The 22,295-nt window shown below is 40.3% G+C and overlaps 1 protein-coding gene across 2 annotated transcripts in view; it reads left to right on the forward strand.

The window, feature by feature from the left end:
• Positions 1 to 22,295, forward strand: part of LOC109917659 (serine/threonine-protein kinase 32C) — a 279,630-nt gene that overhangs the window by 234,291 nt on the left and 23,044 nt on the right. For both annotated transcript variants that reach the window (XM_048608927.1, XM_048608928.1), the window contains 5 exons: positions 3,424 to 3,597; positions 5,132 to 5,169; positions 5,365 to 5,454; positions 8,435 to 8,538; positions 8,634 to 8,750. In XM_048608927.1, the coding sequence (XP_048464884.1) occupies positions 3,424 to 3,597; positions 5,132 to 5,169; positions 5,365 to 5,454; positions 8,435 to 8,538; positions 8,634 to 8,750 (523 nt within the window). The remainder of the gene's footprint in view (positions 1 to 3,423; positions 3,598 to 5,131; positions 5,170 to 5,364; positions 5,455 to 8,434; positions 8,539 to 8,633; positions 8,751 to 22,295) is intronic.

Genomic DNA, 22,295 nt, shown 5'->3' on the forward strand with positions numbered 1-22,295 from the left:
TAAATTGTAAACAATTGCAGTCCCAACACTGATCCCTGAGGCACACCACTAGCCACTGACCGCCAACCAGAAAAACACCCATTTACCCCTACTCTTTGCTTTCTACTGGTCAATCAATCCTCTATCCATGCCAATACATTACCTGTATTGGTAACTTTATCTTATGTAGCAGCCTTTGGTGTGGCACCTTGTCAAATGCCTTCTGGAAATCCAGATACACCACATCCACAGGTTCCCCATTGTCCACCATGCAAGTAATGTCCTCAAAGAATTCCACCAAATTAGTTAAACATGACCTACCCTTCATGAACCCATGCTGGGTGTTTCCAATGGGACAATTTATATCCAGATGTCTTGCTATTTCTTCCTTAATGATATATTCAAGCATTTTTCCCACTACCAAAGTTCAGCTAACTGGCCTATAGTTACCTGCTTTTTGTCTACTTGCTTTTTTAAACAGTGGCGTCACATTGGCTGTTTTTCAATCTGCGGGAACCACCCCAGAGTCCAGTGAATTTTGGTAAATAATTACTAGTGCATTTGCTATTTCCCCCATCACCTCTTTTAGTACCCTGGGATGCATTTCATCAGGGCCAGGAGACTTGTCTACCTTTAGCCCCATTAACTTGCCCAGCACTGCCTCTTTAGTGATCATGATAGTTTCTAGGTCCTCACCTGCTATAACCTTCTTGCCATTAGTTTTCGGCATGTTATTTGTGTCTTCCACTGTGAAGACCGACACGAAATAACTGTTTAATGTCTCGGCTATTTCCTCATTCCCAGTTATTAAATTGGCCTTCTCATCCTCCAAAGGACCAATGTTTACCTTCGCCACTCTTTTACGATTTACATATGATTTATTGTTTTGGCATTTTTCTTAGCCAATTATGGATTATATTTACATTAACTAAAAGGAGTGCTGCCAATGAAATACTTTCCAAATATTCTATTTTAATGTATAGAATAGCAAGAAAGAAAGAAAACTAAGTCAATAAATGATCTCCAATTCTATGTAAAGTTTTAGACTGTGTAAATCCAATTTAGCATGCAGTTAAGCAGTGTATAACTGCAAAAATACTGCTTAGTGAATGTTAATAGCACTTATGAAAATGAGAGTAAAAGCTTAAAATCTCAGTGATCCCAAACACCTGCCAGAAATGTTACAGAGTAAGTATTTTAGCTGCTAGTTGCTGTGGAGGGAAGGCTGTTGCTGCAGGGACACCTGTCCTTACCCGGCACCAAAAAGTCAGAGTGGCGGTCACTTCCCCTGAGAGGGAATTCAAAACCTAAAATGGGCTGAAAAGAGATAATAGGAACTGCCAATGCTGGAGAATCTGAGATAACAAGGTGTAGAGCTGGATGAACACAGCAGGCCAAGCAGCATCAGAGGAGCAGGAAAGCTGACATTTCGGGTCTGGACCCTTCTTCAGAAATGGGGGCAGGGAAGAGGATTCTGAAATAAATAGGGAGTAAGGGGGAGGCGGATGGAAGATGGATAAAGGAGCAGATAGGTAGAGAGGAGACGGACGGGGCAAAGAGGCAGGAATGGAGCCAGTAAAGGTGAGTGTAGGTGGGGAGTTGGGATGGGGGTTGGTCAGTCCAGGGAGGACGGCCAGGTCAAGGAGGCGGAGATGAGGCTGGTACGTAGGAGGTCGGGGTGGGGCTTGAGGTGGGAGGAGTGGATAGCTGGGAGTAAGGACAGACAGGTTAGGGAGGCGGGGACAAGCTGGGCCGGTTTTGGGATGCGGTCGGGGGAGGGGAGATTTTGAAGCTTGTGAAGTCCACATTGATACCATTGGGCTGCAGGTTTCCAAAGTGAAATATGAGGTGCTGTTCCTGCAACCTTCGGGTGGCATCGTTGTGGCACTGGAGGAGGATGCACTGAAAAAATTATTTTTTACACAAGGATTGTTTCCCAACCAGACAGCAAAGGGTAGTAGAAATGTGGGATGCACTGCCTGAGATGGTGATGGAGACAGGTTCTCTTACAACACTTAAGAAGCACTTGGTTAAGCACTTAAAATGTCAGGGTAGGCTATGGACCAAGTGCAGGTCAGTGGGATTAGTATAATTTGATGGGTTTTTTTGGTTAGCATAGACACGGTGGTCTGAAGGGCCTGTTTCTATGCTGTATGACTCTATGACTCAATGAACTGTGATCAGAAAATAATAGACCATTCTGAGATCAGTTGTCATTGTTTTATTACATCTTTGAGGATTTTAAGAGGCTGGCATTGGATGCCCATAACTAGTCCTGGGACATAGAGAATGTACAAGTCAAAGATGCATCACCCCTAACACAGAAACCTTCAGTTCTATCACTCAAAAAGTATAAAAACGAACCTGTCTCTGCAACCATCTGGCATTGTTAAAAGCTGGAATTGAGATCTAAAACTATTCAGTTATTACTTTTAATTTGTTAAATTTAATTTGTTTAATGAATGTGTGATTACTGAGAAAGACCACCATTTAATATTCATCTCTAGATGTGCTTGAGTAGGTAGAAATGAGTTGCCTGTTGAACCTTATAAATCCATATTGTCCAGTTGCACCCACAGTACTTTTAAGGAGGGACAAAACAGCAATGAAGCAACACTGAAACACTTTCAAGCCAGGATTTACCACTAATCAGCAAAAGTCTGAATGTTGCCTTGTTTCTGCTTCAGTATCTAAAAAATTGTGGATGTTACTCAACACTGCACAATCATCAGTGAACATCCCCACAACTAATATGATGTTGGATAGAAAATCATTGATGGAACTACTAAAGATGGTTGGGCCTAGTGCACAGCTCTGAGGAATTCCTGCAGCAAGCTTTTGGGGCTGAAATCAATAGCTAGCAACCATCTTTCTTGTGTCAAGCATGAATCCAATCAGGAATAGAGATTCCCCCTGATTTTCATTGACTTCAGTTTTGCTAAGGCCCCTTGATCTCATACTCAGTCATATAATGCCTTGATGTCAAAGGCAGTCAGTAACTCTCAATTCACTTCTGGAATTCATCTGTTTGGTCCAGGCTTGGATCAAAGCTGCAATGTGGACTCAAAAAAGGTTGGCCCTGGGAGAAATGCCACTTGATGCCACCGTTGATGATATATTCCATGACTTTGCTTTTGATCAAGAGTAAACTGATGTCCTTATAATTATATAGGTCATATTTGTCCAAGTTTTTATAAACACGGCATACCTGAGCAATTTTGCACTTTGTTGAATAGATATTATTGCCATCGTTTAAGTCTCTATTCAATACAAAAAAAGGTTTAATTTCAGTGGGATTTATAATTGCTGTAAAAATATACAAAACTGATCTCCAACAGGAGTACGTTGTTGCTTTTACAGAAATTTCACACAGTGCAAAACGTATGTAGCAGAATAACTTTTTTTGATGGAAGTTGTACTTCTTTTTTAAACCTTTGTGTTTAGGTACTCCTTCCAGGATGAAGAAGATATGTTCATGGTGGTTGACCTTCTATTAGGTGGAGACCTTCGCTATCACCTTCAGCAAAATGTCCAGTTTACAGAGGATGCAATGAAACTTTATATCTGTGAAATGGCCTTGGCCTTAGACTATTTACAGAGCCAACATATTATTCACAGGTAACTGGTGATAAAACTGGCCTAATTTAGGTTTAAGTGCCATTCTGCTCAGTACCTAAAACGGTATCAGCTGTTTCAGGTATTAAAATAACAATTGACAGTGAAATTGTAATTATAATTATTACCACTTTCTTCTCTGCTTGCTGAATATCTTTAAAAAAAGGGCTTCTATACATAGCTTTGACCTAGATCTGTCTCAGCAATATAAATCTCTGTTCATATAGCTTCCTACTTGCTTGCTTTCAGCAGATTTTGGTTTTAATTATAGATCTGTATGACCTTTAGTGGATCAATTTTCTGTAAAACAGGTCCCTCTTCTTGGTATATTTATAGAATATGTAATGACTTCAATGCAGTATTTTTAGTCTTTATAGGCTTTTATTTGACTACATGTCAGGAAATCATGGAAAATTAAATAACTTTAGTAAAATAATCAGAACTCACTGAAGACAAATTGCAAATGCAAATTACAAATAAGATTATGGAATAAAAGTAGATCATTTGTCCCATTGATAATCCTCAACTTCACTTTCCTGCCAAATCCCCATTACCCTGCATTCCCTTACTGATTAAAAATCTGTTTATCTCTATACTTAGCAACCCAACTTCTTCAGCCCTCTCTAGTAAAGAATTATACCCTGTGGGTGAAATAATCCTTCTCATTGCTCTCTTAAATGGCCGACGCCTCACTCTGAGATTATGCCTTTTGGTTCTAGACACTCCCACAAAACGAAACACCCTCTCTGCATCTACCCAGTCATGCCTCCTAAAAATTTTGCATGTTTCAATAATGTTGCCTCTCATTCTTCCAAACTCCCATGACTTTAAACCAATCAATTCAAATTTTTCTTTACTGCTAAAACCACAATTTTGAAGCTGTTGATGTTGACACTAGTCTGCAGATCTATAGTCTTGACATTATCTGGGGTTGACAATTTTATTTTTGGAGATGAATGTCTTTATTGTTCTTTGCATTCTTATAAGCAAATGTGATATCATTCTTGGGAATAGCAGAACATGACTGCAAGATATGATTTTACTGTGAGATAACAATTCGTGCCTCAAATATTGACTGTGACTGTGATTGTTGGTGGAATTTCTCCTTCAGTTGCCCTGGCAAACCCAGGTACCCTAGGCAGGTAGAGAAAGAAAATTGATCTGTCCTGCCAACTCCACACCATGTTAGGACTCCCTACTAGAATGAAGGTCTTGGCATATAATACACCAACCCAAGTGTGATTGTGAATACACAATGGCAATAAAAATTGCATCCACTATATTTCTGACCTGAGAAGGATGACATTGTATGTGGCATTATATACTTGCAAAACAATGCTGTATTGATTAGTGATAATGTATAACTTAAAAGTCATCATTGGATAACATTGTGGATAAATGATTTGAGACTTATCGATTTGTTTCTGAGGAAATGGCATACTGATCTAAAGACTGTTAGTTTTAAGCAAATGTAGACAATGGAAACCATGCTAAAATATATTCTTCAATTGTGGATTCATCTTTACTTCTTTTCCAGGGACATCAAGCCTGACAACATTCTTCTTGACGAGCAAGGTTAGAAAATAGTTGCTAATTTGCACTTGCAGCCAGTGACATATGCAGTTTCCTTACTAATGGCATACTTAATGGATTAACTTCTTTGTACTTCTTAGCTTTCAGTGAATATTATGCAAAGTATGAGAGTTAATTTGTTTTTTTGGTGGTTACATGGTCTGGTACCTCTGAAATTAAACAAGCCCATTCTTTCAGGACATGCACATTTGACAGACTTCAACATAGCAACAATTATTAAAGATGGAGAAAGAGCTACTGCTCTAGCCGGAACAAAGCCATACATGGGTAAGGAACATTCAGGATATGTAAATATATGATTTTTAAATGTATTTTCCCTTTTCCATTTATAATCTGTGCTTCGTATCAATCCTTTAGAGAGATAGAGAAGAAATGACCAGATTCCAATGATACACAATAAAATGGTGTAGAAAGAAGCTGCTCCTTTCGGTGAAATCTCCACTTTGGACTTCATTCTAGTATTGGCAACACCATAGAATAATGAAGCAAAGGAAGAGAGTATTGGGACCATCATTTCTGTGCTAACTCTTCTTGAGAGCTACCAATAAGTTTCAGTCTCCTTCTGGTTGTCAAAAGGCTGCAAACGTTTCCTTCACAAATGATTTATCCCATATCCTTTTGAAAGTTACTATTAAATCAGCAGTCATCATCCTCACAGGCAGTGAATTCCAGACTGTTCTCACTATCTACCAAGATTGCACTGCTGTCTCATTCAAACTCTACCTGGCGCTCAGTCTCCACCAGGCCCTACCTTGTACCTACTTCCCACTAGTCGTCAGCCTGTACCCTCTCTCCACCGGGCTCCACCTGCCACTCCCTCTCTGCCAAGCTTCACTTGATACTCACTCTCTACAGGGCTGTACCCTATGCTCACTCCCTACTGAGATCCAGCTAGTATCCACTCCCGGCATATTAAAATTTTAAAATTCTGGAGCAGCTGCAAAATTGCATTCCGTACTATCAGTAACTTTGGTCCTGTGAGAGACAGGATTAAATTAAAAACACAATTGGCAGTGGTCTGCTTCTGCCTGCATCTGGCAAGGCTTGCACCCAACATCATGTTGTCAAGGGTGATAATGCTGCTGTTCTGTGTGCCCACCAAAAAGATGCAAAGTGGGCAGTTTGTGGCATCAGTCAGGGTCTAATGCTGACCTGAAACCTGGCCTGGCATTAGCAACTTCACCCCTCCTGTTCATGTTCTGTCTTACACGTGTGCAAATGAATGTGTGTTCAATACCATGAGGAAGTTGCCAGCAGTCCTATATAAAGGTGTCACGTTCAGCTTGCATGTGCTTTTGACTATTGCTGTTGCAGAATTGGGAACATTGTTGTTGGAGAAGTTGTGCAATGTCCTTTATGTGAGAAGTGAGTGGTTTTGAATGTGGAGGAGTGTACCCTCTAGTACTTGCCAGCCTGAGTTATGGTGGACTGTTGCATCCTTCAAACTGTGCCAACATAAAGGTGCGGTCCTTGCCATGGGGGATTTGGTGACAACCTTAGAAGGAGGGAATGGAGGAAAGGATGAGAGAAACCTGAGGAAGCCAGTACATTCATATTCCATATGAGGGCTGTCCATGTGAGTGTTGACCTCAGTTTCCATGAAGGAAACCCTGGATCTCTGCAGTTCAACACTTTCCCAGTTTACCATCTCTCTAGTACAAACACCCAAGCATTCTTTTGGTCAAAGTGCTGAAATAAACGTCACTCTGAAACAATCATTCCATACTGTCTTAAACCAACAGCCTAATATACAATGTACAATACTTGGCTATTTGCACAGATATAAAAGCAAAGCACTTCAGATTCTGAAAAGCTGAAATGAATATGAAATACAGATTCTACCCAACAGGTCAGGCAGCATCTGTGAGAAGAGCATAAAGTTTACATGATTGTCTACAATGGATGCAGGCTATTTGTGCCTCACGATCCCTAAGCACATTATCAGGCACTGTTGAACTTTTAATGAAGAGCCTATGAAATTAACCTTTAGGCAAAAACAGTATCATAAAATCTTTGCGCAAATTGTAGTTCATGTTTTATGACTTGCAAACCCAAGGGTGTGTGTCCTGTCTGCCACTGCAGATGGTCACTAAGCAGATTTCTCGCTTTTAACAATAGTTGTAAGTAACTGTATTGTAACCCCTACACCATTACCTTACATATTATACATGGACAGTTTCAATTCTGATGTATAGTTCAAAGCTAAATTTGATTTGTTTCATTGATTTCACCTCATCATATTTGTTTGGATAAATGAGTGGTGTGCACAAGGTTTCGTCAATGTTAAAGCAAGGCAAACCTTTTAAATAACTCAATTACCTTTTTTTTCCCATTTTAAATGATCTAGTGTTTTTGTTCAGATAATAGACTGCGGAGTGCACTACTCCATTTTTTTTACCAATATTATACAGCATGATTTCAAAGTCAGCAAGGTTAGGCTGGGGAGGCAGGAGTGTGAATTGAGTGTTGCACAGTCTGGCTGGGTGGGTGGGTGGTGGTGGTACAGGAGACATCGGGTTTTGCAGGGGTCAGGTCAGCCGGGATGGGGTGGTATATGGGGACTGTTGGGTCTGATACGGTGGGATTCAGTGTGTGGGTTCATGAGGATGCCAGTGGTGAGATGGAACTTCAGTTTAATGATTACCAAGGAATTAGAGATTATTACAATTTATTCCTCTAACCTTTCCTGGGTAACTATTAAGCTTAAGTGAGTTAGAACATATCAAATTCTCAGATTTTAATGGACCTTTTTGAAGAGTTCCTGTTTGGGAGTTGGCCATCAAAAAGTTCAACTTCGCAGGCAATTCCCATGGACACTTGTGGATTCTGCATGGTTCTGACATGCTACCTCAGTGTATGCTGTACCAACAACTCCCTGGCCATCAAAATATCAGGGTCATTGTTTCCATAGTAATCTTCTGTAGACTTACACATATCCTGCAGTGCACAAAATTGCTGCAACCTACAAATAATATAATAGAAAATGGAATTGTTAAAAGCATAAGAAAATGTTTGTTTCCATTAGAATTAAGCAGAGAAACTGTTTTTGTTTAAACCAGTGGAATTCTAAAGATTACTATTATGGCCAGTGTGTTCTGCAAAATTACAGTCACTTAAAAGTCTTTGCTGTGTTTCTGTATGCACGTGTTATAATATTTGCCTGCAATAATACTTATTATCTGATTGGAAGATTGGGTTACAAGGTAAAGTGATTCTGTTACTTAACTCACTTCTCTGTTGTTTGCAGCTCCCGAGATTTTTCATTCCTTTGTCAATGGTGGCACAGGATACTCATTTGAAGTAGATTGGTGGTCACTAGGAGTTACTGCATATGAACTTCTTCGAGGATGGGTACAGTCTTCGGAAATTCATCAGCTTTTAGTTATTTTCTACTGGTTATACCTGTGCTGTAGTTTGATGAATATGGTTTTGTTTCTTATTGCCAGAGGCCATATGACATCCATTCTAGTGTCACAGTTGAATCCCTGATTCAGTTATTCAGTACAGTGAGTGTACAGTACTCCTCTACTTGGACAAAGGAAGTTGTTACATTGCTAAGAAAGGTAAGATTTGATTGTTTAATTCAAGTTCCCTAACATCACTGCCAAAATACAGTGATGTTACACACGCACCCCTGGAGAAATTATAAACTGTTAGATCTGAGGTGGAAAAGGCCATTAAAATACAGTGTTCTGGGCTTTTGAGGGGATGCTAAGTAAACACATGAAGGAGAAAAGATGGGAAAACATGCTGATAGTGCTGAATGAAGGTGACAGAGAGGAGGAACATGTAGAACATGAATATCAGTATAGACCAATTGGGCTGAATGGTTTGTCACTGGACCATGTGTTTGATGCTGTATTGTGAATAGTTCTGATACTTCGTTTACAATAGTCAAGAAATGAATAATAGCCGAAGATTCCCAATAACAGAAAGGAATAAAGGGAGATCTTATCAAAATTATACGCTATCAGTATCTTTCTTAATGTTGCTGTTTGTCTTTGAAGTGGCTGTAGGTACAAACATAAACCGGAAACTTTGTTACCCCAAGTTGCTGCAGGTGGCTTAGCAAATGGCTTCTTTGGCTGTTTGGAGGGACCCTGGACTTACAACATCAAGGCAGTAGATAAGTAGTGCAGTGCTGAGTTTTGTCTATCCTCCACGAAGCTGGTGCCATGGATATATCGGTGAACATATTTGGCCAAGTCTGGTGTCTACAATGAGGGAGGATGTTGATCAGTTAATCTTATTGTGGAACAGCGTCAAAGTTCTAGAGTAATCAAGAACATAAATGATTGGAGCTTGAAAAATGAATTGATGAATAATATTGCAGGTTTATTTCCTTTGAAGTGCCCGCAACATTCTGAAGCAATATCACAGCAAGTATAAAATTTACATTTGAAGCAGGACACTTGTGACAGAGAACATTGTACTGGAGGTCAAATATGTTAACTGTAAGAGGTAATCTACAAGGTGAGACAGCAAGTAAATTAGAGTAAATCCAACTCTGTTCTTTACATGCAAATGTATAAACAGCTTTTTTAAAAAACTATTCTTTCATGGATGTGGTCATCAGTAGCTAATTTGACACCTCTACCTAATTACCCTTGAAAGCGTGGTGCTGAGCTGCTGATATTGATACTTGTTGAACTGCTAATCATCATAAGCTATACAGCCTGAGCACCTCCAACTACCCAAGTCAAATTTGTGAATCATTGCTACTCAACACATTAGTCTCCTTTGCAGCTTTTTGTGTAACTGTAGAAGAAAAAGATAGTGGAAAGGTGCATGCTGTTTGTGTCATTGTGGCTGTGTCTTTTTTAAAATTGTCTTCAAAATGCTTCATTCTTTGCATATTACTTTAAGCACATTACAAATCTGTGCATTATTAGAAAAAGGGCTTTGAGTTGACTTAGATTTCACTTTGAAGTTAAGAATGTTAATTTATTTGTAGGAAGTTAATCAATGTTTTAATTAGCTAGAGAATTAGTCTGATCCCAGCTGCATCTTCCTAATGTTAAGAAGTTGAAAAGTGGGTCATTCTTTCCCAACTGTGAAAACTGCATTTCAACATTCTAATTATTCCTTATCTATTTTTAAAATTATGGCTTGTAATTATAAATCATGTAGATTTAGCTTAATCAACAAAGAAAGAATAATGTCATCATTCTGAGCCTCCTCTGGATATGATTGGACTCTGTAACGAAAATGAATAAAGTAAAAATGCATTTACAAGTCACGTTCATCCTTTAACAAATTTTTGAATCCTCTGTGAAGCTTTGCTTACACAAGCACAGATTTCATTTTGGACTGTGTCTGACTCTGAATTTTTCATCCTTGTCAATTTTATTGGATGACTATTTTGGTAGGAATAACGCTGAAATTGACTATTGTTTAAATGGTGAAAAATTGCAGCATGCTGCTGTGCAGAGGAACCTGGGTGTCCTTGTGCATGAATCTCAAAAAATTGGTTTGCAGGTGTGGCAGGTAATTAAGAAGGAAAATGGAATGTTGTCCTTTATTACTAGAGGGATGGAGTTTACAAATAGGCAAGTTATGCTGCAGCAGTATTGGGTCCTGGTGAGTCCCGGAGTACTGTGTGCAGTTTTGGTCTCTTTACTTGAGAAAGGATGTACTGGCACTGGAAGAGGTGCAAAGCAGGTTCACTAGGATGATTCCAGAGTTGAGAGGGTTGGCTTATGAGAAGAGATTGAGTAGTCTGGGAATATACTCAATGGAATTTAGAAGACTGTTGGGGGATCTTATGGAAACATATAAAGTTATGAAAGGAGTAGATAAGATAGAAGCAGGAAGGTTGTGGTGGGTGAAACTAGAACTAGGGGGCATAGCCTCAAAATAAGGGGGAGCAGATTTAAGACTGAGTTGAGGAGGAGCTTCTTCACCCAAAGAGTTGTGAATCTGTGGAATTCGCTGTCCAGAGAAGCAGTTGAAGCTATCTTGTTGAATGTTTTTAAGGCAAAGATGGATAGATTTTTGAACAGTAAAGGAATTCAGGGTTATGGTGAGCAAGCAGGTAAGTGGACCTGAGTCCTCAAAAAGATCAACCATGATCTTATTGAACGGCAGAGCAGGGTTTTTGGGCCAGATGGCCTACTCCTGCTCCTATTTCTTATGTTCTTGTGTTCTTAAGAACAATTTTGGAGGGTGCCACCAAAATATCTAGTATAAGTTAGCAGGAGGAAACACTTTAAACCAGGACCGTAGTCATAGAATAACCTCACAAATTACATTAATATTTGAAAAAGAGTCTACTTGCAATCCAGATAGCTAGCATAACCTTCAAATTAAACTTCAAGTTAAAAATGCTCAAATGCAAACTACCAACTACGTCACTGAACTGTCATTGAAACTTGAGTCTGGATATATTATCTAGATAACATTACAGTTCCAGGGTCAAGTTTTAATTAACTTCAGAACAACCCGAATCTAAATAACAGAAAAGCCATGGAGGAAATCATGTTGTAATGCTTGGACTTGCCAAGGAGAGGAACATGACTCCAACCTTGGCTTACATGATTTAATACTGGTAAAGAGCTGAACTGTTAGAGAGGGATTTTAAAGAAGAGCTTGAGTCCCATATTCAGTAGAACGAATCAATCTTTATTCAGAGCTTCTTTGCCACACATGTGGGAGAGGACAGAGAGGGCTTCGAATCTGGCTTTCATATGAGGGCCCAATTGCCCTCTGAAACACAGCTCGGATTGGAGGTCAGTGATAATCTACCTTTCCCAATAAACATCCCAGGATGTTTATACATGTCACGTTACAATGGTTACATGCAACATTGACATCAGTGCTTCCCAAATCCCCTATGACCTACATATCCAATCCTGTGAAAACACGATCAATGATGGACAACTTCATTGTTCTTCCCATCATCTTTTGACGTTTAGCAGACCCCATCACCTGTCCTTGGGGTCCTACAGTAATTGACCACATTCGAACACCGATTGTTATGTCTCTTCCTAGGCATTTGCCAGCCACATTGCATACTTGCTTATTACTGATGACTTTTCAAATTTGCCCATGCAATTCATATCTCTTGCTGATCTTAGTACAAAAGTTTAAAAAGGATGTTAATTTCTACCAATTGTTAAATATTTATAGTACCAGCTATAATATAAAGTTAAACATAGTTAAACCTAATACTATGATTCTGCAACAAAACTTAACAATTGCAGAAAAGGTTTCCCGACTTGCGAAGTGACAGATGTTTATTCTCTTGAGGTCATAGTGACCCTGTTTCAAAATTGTTTCTGCCCTTTGCTATTTTTTTTGTCTCTTGGTATTGTTAGGAGATTATCAAGTTTATACCTTTTTGTTGTTCTAACCTTCTTGTTGATGGAGAAAAACATTTTGTCAAGGGTGTTTATCGAAACTAGTCTCTGCGTCCAAGGCTAACTGCCTTCAGAAATTTAATTCCCCAATATCTAATGCATTTAAACTTCTATTCTTGTATGAATATGTGTCCACTCTTATATGTAATTATAATTATTTAAAAAAAACTCACCTCAGGTAGGTCAAGCTTTCGCTTTCTATTTCATATAAAAATCAGATATCTTATAACAGATTGTTTTCATCTGAGCTGCCTTATCAGAGGCCTACTGTTTGCATTTTAGTCCCATCTTACTAAGATTCAGAGGAATTTTGATGTCTAACTTTGAAGGCCATGATTTCAGCTGTATGAATAGCTGCGTCAGCTAAAATTCCCTTCAATTGTCTGTGTCGGTTAAAAAGAAAACGTCTAGTACCCATCTTGTCATATTCAGCCATAGGCAACTGCAACATCAACCCTTAAATGCTAAATTATGTTCAATTTCAAAGTCTGAGAAAGAACTTTAAAATAGGTTAAATGAAAGGCATTGTGTGACGTGTGAAAATGTCATTCCATTGGAAAAGCACAGTTTCAGTTTTCAGTATTAATCAGTTCGCTTTATACATATTAATATATTTATATTTAAAATAGTCTATTTTGATTATATAAATGGAGCGTGTGAATAAGAGGCACAGTGCATTGTTTAAATCTGATTTGTGACACTGATTATTCATAACTCAGCATCAACTTTGTCACAGGTGAACTGTCAGATCAGCAGAGCTATCAGGATATAAACCTCATCCTTGCTGTATCAGCACATAATTTTTTAATAAAAGCAAATAGGGTCAATGAATCATGCATTTTCCCTTTAAGTGTGCTATGAAGTCATGAGGGAATCATGGTGGTGCATGTAAAGAGGTTTGATTATAATGAAGTACCTAACCTAATCCATGACTGAACATCTTCAGGTCTTATTTGAAGGACAGCAACAATAAAACAAGGACATCAGGAGATAATAATTGTTTGTTTCTGAGCTCCCATCTCATTACCAAATGCAAGCAGTTTCTTTTGAAACCTGTGTTGCTGATAATATCATCCACTTTTTCACAAATTATTCAACTCTTCAATCTTTCATTCAGCAATTCTTTGCATGGATCAATTCATCAATGTAATTAAATCTGGATATCTTAAATTAATGACATTTAGAACCCATTTTTCTGAACAACTGAAACACTGGCACTGTTGGAAGTTGCATCTTTTTTAAATTGTGCTGTGCCATTTTAGTAGTGAATACATTAAAGTGTTCATTATCATCTTAATCCAAAAAAATTGGTCTGGATCTTCCGCAAAGTGATGACCATCATCGGTTTGCCACTCAGCTCAAACTTTTATATGCCTCGATGCTGCTCGAATGCTCCTCCACATTTCTTGCAGGTCTCCCAAACCTGGTGTCTCAAAAATTGCAGAGCACAGCATCCATCAAAGAGCTTCATCTCAGTACTGGACCATCTACTGGAAGACAATATAGAAAACCTTTTTATGGCACGAGCTGCCATATGGTACATTTAAATGTCCATATAAATATTAGTGAATGGATGACCATTAATGAATGGATAGAGGGGGTAGTGAGGGCAAGGTAAGTGGATGGGTGGCATTTGAGTATGTTGAGGTGGTTAGGGTGGCACATAGATGAGGGGTCTGGTAGATGGGTGAATGAATTTGGGGATAGTCATGTCAGGGTCTTGTCAGAATGGGTCATGGGGTGTTGTCAGGAGTTACAGCTGTTGGGAAGGGCAGTCATGATGGGGGAGGCTGGTCAGCTTGGATCAAGGGGCAATTGGGATAACCGGGGGTGGGAAAAGTCAATGTGAGTGATTTTATAACTGGTATGTGCAGTTACCAGATGTGAAACTAGATTTTAATCATCCTGGCATTTCCTGGGTACCATGGTACATTCGGACTCAGAGTCAGAGACTTTTTCAGAGAAGAATGAAGCTGCAGTAGCAGGGCAGTGATGGTGAGAGACCAAAACCAGCAGCAAAGAGCCCCACCAACCTGTTTCTACCTGTCACAGCAGAAGTGAGACACCTCAAGAAACAGGTCCGTGATTGGTGGGTATTTCTTCTGTCTCTCTTTTGATTGGCCTCGTCATTGAAATCAGAACATGTTCTTGAAGATGAAGAGTACAGTTAAGAAAATCACTTTTTAAATAGTTAACATCCATTTAAATTAAACAAAGTAGAGATGACTGGGCAGGGAACGTGTTGCAGCTGTAGTATGTGGGAATTGGTGGACGCTGGTTTGATTCATGGGGACCACATCTGCAGGAAGTGCTGGCTACTCTGGGAACTTTGTCTCTAGTTTTATGAACTGAAGTCTGAGCCGCAGACACTGTGATACATCAGTGATGCTGGGAACAATGGAGATGTAGGGGCCATGCACCCAGTTCACAAAAATGTAGTGGTCAGGTGAAAAAAAAGGTTCCATAGATCACGATATGCAAGTTGTGCTGGCACCTAGCATTAACCAATCTTTTTCGGCACCACAATTGATGTTTAGTCCCATGTTGGGCATATAAATCAATTTTCCTTTTCCCTTATTGAATGCTGTACACTTATTAGAGCATGTTTTACTTATCTTGTAAGTCAGCATGTGGGATCAAATATCAGAAATGTGGGCTATATTGCCAAGGCATGCCCATAGAGTGCAGCCCATGCACGGTGAAAGATGAACTGGAAAAGGTCCTATGGTAAGAAGAATGCTGTTCATATTTTATACACAGTGATTACATTGGCCCCCATTTTTGAAGGGACTTCTTTGTAACTTTAAATGTCAACTTATATGCCTTGATCTATGTTAATCAAAAAGATGAATTAATGCCATGGCATTTCAAGTGCTCAGCTAAATAGTTCCTAAATGTCTTGAGGTATTCCTGCTTCTATCACTCTTATAGGCACAATCTGTTCCTCCAAGCCTTCCCAACCACTGCTGGACACCCCATGACTACTGTTTGCTCTCCCTGACGACCATTACATACTCTTCTCTTTCTTGAAACCACCATTTGCTCCCACTAATTCTCCCATCCAGCACTATCCGTTCTCTCCCATACCAACACTCTCTCCCAGACACCATCAGACGACCCTCAAATACAGTCTACAATCTCTGACCGCTGTAAGACTCCAATCCAACACCTGCCTCCCCCCAATCCCAACCACACCCGTTCCCTTCTACCAGTAGCAGATGACCTCAATATAACCATTCTCCCGCTCCCCCAGTACCCAGGCCATCATTGATCCTGACCTCCCAACTGCTCCACCACAATCAGACTTTTCTGAAAGGCTGACAGCTCAGGCCCTCTGTGAACAAGGACCCAAGCAAAGGAACCCTTCAGTCTCAGAAATCCTGTTGACAAGGCTGTGCCCCAGCCTCGCAGTGGCTTCCCTATATGGACCTTACCTGCAGGCTGAAATCAAGGCCTCAACATTCAGAATTTTCTCTAAAATAATAAATGGTTGTAAATTAAAGGCAATATGCCAACTCTCTGATTTGTATCATACCATGCCGACGATCTCAAATTCAAAGATTGCAATCTATTCATGTAGGTAGTGACACTGTCACACTTCCACAGCTTCAGTTACTTGCTTATAGTCTGGAGACAAGAATTGGCTTATGTTGTTTATGTCTCTAGGGATAACCTGGAACAAGCCTAATGTTAAATCTGCTGTGATATTTACAGCTACTGGCAGTGCTGTGCTTAAGGAGGACTTTGTCTGCAAATCAGCATGGAGTAGGTGGTCCAATTATGTTGTAGTGTTCCCTGTGTATGAAACCTCCATTGGTTCTGTTACTCTGACAAATGGAAGCATGTACACTTCTGCCCAGAGATTATGTGTGAGCATTGGTGATAACATGTAGAGTATTTATGGTGAAGCCTCCATTTGGAATTCACTTTTTCTACCAAAGAGCACAGACCTGGGATTCCCATGTGAGTATTGTAGTATTATAATAACCAGCTGCCTTGAAATGCTTCTGAACAGTAACAGAATATACAAGAAAATTAATTAGGTAGCGACCAGAAAATTTGAAAAATTGCTTTAATAATCGTCTTTCATGAAATAAACACGTGCCTTCATCACAATTCCCATCAACCCTGGGTATCCATTTTATTTACTTTGTAGATGATTCAGCATTAAATATGCACAATGTTGCAAAAACAATATTGGAGCTATTGCCCTTTTCAGGCTGGTGGTTCCTATATCACATAACCCCAAAGCCTCCAACCCAATAAATTCAAGTACTATTTAAAATAGGCCTGCATCAGTTATGAGGCACAATATACACTTTATGCTGAAAAATTGCTTCTTACCAATCTGAGATTCTAGGTGAATATATCTATTGTTATAGCTGATATTCATAAACCTTAAAATATGTTTATAAATATATTCCAGCTACCTTTGTTATTAATACAACACTTGACTCTGAATTATCTTGTGTGTTTTAAAGTAGCAAGTATTTTCCATAGAGAAAAAAGGTGTCTCAGTTTTAGTTAGGTGCTTTAATTCTCATAAAAAATGTAAAATTTTCACAGAAATAATGGTCCAAAGCTCTCAGTGAGTATCCTACCACTGCATCCTACGCTGAACAGTCAGAAAACTCCACACCTACATGGTTACATTTAAAATCTGATCCTCTGTGCAACATCCTAAAATCTCCCTCAGCTCAGAAATCCTGCAGTGCAGAGACCGGTGTAAAGGATCCTCACAGATGACATGCTCCTTTATATGGCACTAGCTGACAAGTGTCATTGTTAGTGAATGGTTGAATTTGTGAATGTTTGAGTAGGTGAATTGATGGAGTACATAAACAGGCAAGCTAAGTGCATAGGGAGGCTAGTCAGTGAGTTGAAGGGGTGTTTAGGTGGTGTTCAATAATTGGATCTGGTCAGGGATTGTCTGCTCAGATTAGGAGATTGGCTCAGGTCAGGGGCTAGACAGGCAGTGAGGTGGTATAGGGTTTAGTCAGAGGTCATTTAGGATGGATCAGAAAGTAATCGAATGGTCAGAGACTGGTCAGTTTGGGTCAGGAGAGCAGTTGGATGTGAGTGAGGGTGATTAGGGGAACAGTTTGTGCCAGGGCTGTGGCTCAGGGCAGTTCTACCTTTCAGAAATGACAAATGTGTATACATATTACAGACTGTATTAAACAGCATATCCTTTTGGCTTTTTCAAAATAAGCAAGATACTGAGCAAGGGACTTGACAGGGTAAATGCTAAGAGGATGTTGCCCCTCATGGGGAGTCTATGATGAGAGGGCATAATCTCAGAATAAAGGGGCACCAATTCAAGGCAGAGGTGAGGAGACATTTCTTCCCTCAGAGGGTTGAGTCTTTGGAACTCCTTGCCCTGAGAGCTGTCGGGGAAGACTCCTTGTGTAATTTAAAGCTGAAGTAGGCAGATTCTTGATCAGCTGGGGAATCAAGAGTTTCATTGAAAACACAGGAATGTGGATATGTGGAATTCCAGATCAGCCATGATCCTGTTGAATGGCAGAGCATGCTCGAGGGGCCGAATGTTCCTATTTCCTATGGTCGTATACTGACCACGTCTAAACCAGCTCACGTTTGCAAAACCCACAACATCGTGACCATCATTAAATGTGATTTCATGATTGGGCAACATTTGCTATATAATTCTGAGTCTGCGAAGAATAATGCTAACAACCAATTTAATATTATCACTGGCTCACAGTATACTGCACTTGTGTGCACTGATAATTGCTTATATTAATGTACACAGCCCTGTTCTGCACCTGTTTCAACTCAACAGAATAGGTAACAGTCATTCTGTCATTCATTTCTCAGGGCAATACCTGGACCAATCAGAGTCAACCTGATTGGTTTAAAATTTAAACCTAGCTTGACAGTTAACTGCCCGTCTTTGTTTATCTGATGCATTCCCCATGGTAACACCTCTACCAATCAGAGTTCACTTGTTAACCAGTTGGCACAATTCTTTCATACGAAGTACAAAATGAGGAAGGATCACTTAATCCAAAACGTTAAATCTGATTTCTCACCAGAGATGCTGCCAGACCTGCTGAGCTTTTCCAAAAATTTCTATTTTTGTCCCCACGTATTTTCCTTTTAATTTGTTATTTCTTGCTAATTGTCCTGATGATTGCAAATTGAAAAGCTTTGAGAAAATATGTCTTTGTTTTCAACTAATCAAGTTCTGTCCTATGAAATAACGATTTTGTAAATCCCAGAACTGATGAGGAAAAGGAATAAAAGTCATTGTTAGATGATATATATAATTACTTCGGCATAGAGTTATGAACTATTCATGTTTCTTACTCTAAAAGGAATTAGTAATTACAGTAAGAGTATGTTAATTTTCTGTTACTCATTGGATTATGAATTTACTTTTAAGTAAGTGTGTGTGACAGTTAAAAGTATAGTACAAGGTTGAGCAGTGCCATTCTTGCACTTGTCAAAGTAAAAGTGGTTCCTTAGATGATGATGATGTGAGGGCAAGTTATCAAACAGGAATTAAAGCAATTACAACAGGGTGTTCTGGTCATTATATTGGAGAACAGTGCCAGTGCTTAGAGTGAAAACAGTTTTGATGTATGAGTGCTCAAAGCAGTCTTGAACAGTGATCAAAGATATCTAGATGTGAAAGAATGTAACAAGGTGCATTTTTTTTTTACATTCAGAAGCAAACAATAGCTACAAGCTGAAAATGAGTGCAGAAGGGAGTTCTACAACTCTTTTTTTATCACCTGTTTTTTTTTTGTTACCCCCACACTACAGTACTGCTATACAGAAGTAGTGCTTATTTTTTCTATAACTCTTTTGTTCAACAGGATCACTTGAGATTGCTGGTGAAAAATCCTGTGGAGAATTGATCGGTACTCTAAGTACCTCTAGTCTAAAAGAAAAAAAGAATGTACTGAAATTCACGGTTAATTTTACAATGGGGGAGAAAAGGAGAAATTTGCAGTGCTTCAGGGAAAGAGCAGGAGAGTGGAACTAATCGAATAGTTCTTTCAAAGACACAATGTGCAACGTGATGACCTTTTGTGTCACATGATTCTATCGTATGAGCTATTCATGCGTGCAAAGCCATACACGTTTAAGCCATTGGTGTTGCATACTGCTAAAGCACTATTGGCAAAGTTCCCTTGGAATTTCTGTCGGCTTTAACGATTGATGGTTAGATAAAACTTGCACCAGTGCCTAAGGTTCACATTTTGTATAGGTTGTGTGCATTTCCTTTCTTATGTAAGCAGGAGTGGCATCTCCCACTAGAAATTATAGCATAAATAGGGCAGACTGAGTATTTGGTGAAGATCTAGAATGAACAAGCTCTGCTCCATTTCCTGCTTTCCCTGTCTAATTAACGCCACAGAGTCTGATGTACGACAGTGGAACCTCTAGGTTAATGGCCTTGATGCATTGTATACTGGCTGTATTGTTTGTATTTCCACGGATTAAGGTCTCATTAAGGCAGTCTGGTGAGGAAGTGAAATAACCACAAGCAGAAGAAGCACTGGAGCCAATCTGCCAAAGGCTGTTTGTTCGTTCATGTCTGTGTTTACCATAGCAGCTCTCAATCTCTTCCATATTTGCACGGCTCCCTTTTAAACACGCTGATTGACATGAAATTAACATTAATCTTTGACAAAGATTACAGTTTGCCAAAGTGATGATCCTACTGTGGAAGTCACAAATATGCTGCACCTCTCTGATTTATGGTCCATTGGAAAGAATGGAAAATAAATCATTGGAGCTGTGCCCGGAATGTCTTGATTGTGCACAGAAAACAGAAATTGAGCCTTGGATATCCTCTAAATTTTTTGCTATGCAGCTGATAGTGAAGTAGGAACAGGGAGAGAAGTTTGCTTTTGCTATCTGACTTTGCCCTATTGCAATAACTTCAATTTAAAATAAAACAATGGAAGATGACTCATTGCATACAATGGGTCATCACTTAGCATTACATGGCAGCCCCAACCTGCACCTTTAATCATCCCTTCTAACAATGGTGTCCCATTTGTGGCCAGCAAACTGAAGAAGTAGTATTTTAACTGCACTTATGTGACCTGAATTGGATAGCTTTGGAATTGAATGTAATGTGCAAAACTAAATGCTGATCTGTCAGAATTAGATGTGGAGCTGGAGGAACACAGCAGGCCAGGCAGCATCAGAGGAGCAGGAAAGTTGACATTTCTTCAGAAATGGGGAGGGGGAAGGGAGCTGGGAAATAAATAGAGAGAGGAGGGGTGGGGCTGGGGAGAGTAGGTGGGACGGTGATAGGTGAATGCAGGTAGGGAGTGGTGGGGATTGGTCAGTGGGATGGGTTGGGTGGATAGGTGGGAGAGAAGATGGACAGGTTGTGTCAGATCAAGGAGATGGGGATGAGAGGGAGGATTGGACATGGGATGAGGTCAGGGGTGGGGATTTATTAAAACTGGTGAATTCTATGTTTAGGCCATCGGAATGTAGGTTCCTGAGGCGGAATATGAGGTGTTGCTCCTCCAGTTTGTGGGTGGTGTCATTGTGACACTGGAGGAGGCCCAGGATGGACATGTCACCCAGGGAGTGGGAGAGGGAGTTAAAATGGTTGGCAACCAGTTTCCCATTTCCTACAGACTAAGGGGATGGCCATGAGCACCCGCATGGGCCCAAGCTATGCCGGCCTCTTCTTAGGATACGTGGAAACGTCCCTTTTACACTGTTACATGGGCACTATTCCCCACCTCTTCCTCCGCTACATTGATGACTGTATCGGCGCTGCCTCATGCTCCTGCGAGGAGCTTGAACAGTTCATTAACTTTACTAACACCTTTCACCCCAACCTCAAATTCACCTGCACCATCTCCGATACCTCCCTCCCCTTCCTGGACCCTCCGTCTCCATCTCTGGTAACCACGTCAACACTGACAACTATTTCAAGCCCACTGACTCCTAAAGCTACCTGGACTACACCTCCTCTCACCCACCTTCCTGCAAGAATGTGATCCCCTACTCCCAATTCCTCTGCCTCTGCCATGTCTGCTCCCAAGATGGGGCATTCCACTCCCGCACATCCCAGATGTCCTCCTATTTCAAGGACCATAGCATCCCCCCTCTGATGATCAAAAATACCCTCGATGGCAATCTCTTGCATTTCCTGTGCTTCTGCCCTCAAAACCCCTCCCCCCAACAAAAATAAAGACAGAGTCCTCCTGATCCTCACATACCACCCCACCAAACTCCGCATCCAGTGTATCATTCTCTGCCACTTCTGTTACGTACAATCCGACCCCACTACCAAAGAGATATATCCCTTCCCACCCCATCTGCCTTTCGTAAGGACCACTCACTCTGTGACTCCCTTGTCTGCTCCATACTCCCCACTAACCCCACGACCCCCAGCACCTTTTCCTGCAACCGCAGGAAGTGCTACACCTGCCCCTACACCTCCCCCCCCTCCCCCCCATTCAGGGCCCTAAGCAAACCTTTCATATCAACAGGGGTTCACCTGTACATCCGCCAACTTGGTCTCCTGTATCCATTGTTCCCGATGTGGCATCCTCTACATTGGTGAGACCAAGCGTAGATCATCAATTGTTTGCACTCCCTGACGGTTCTAAACCTCTAAACCTTAGTGTTTGCAAGTCATTGGACCATTTGGCAAACGCCTCCATCTTGTTATAGTCTCTCCTTCTGCTTCTCCCTGAGCAGTGCTCACCTTTCCTAGTGGTGCTGCTGGTTGGCCTTCCTTTGGGG

Source organism: Rhincodon typus, chromosome 20, assembly GCF_021869965.1.
Source record: "Rhincodon typus isolate 14 chromosome 20, sRhiTyp1.1, whole genome shotgun sequence".
NCBI lineage: Eukaryota > Metazoa > Chordata > Chondrichthyes > Orectolobiformes > Rhincodontidae > Rhincodon > Rhincodon typus.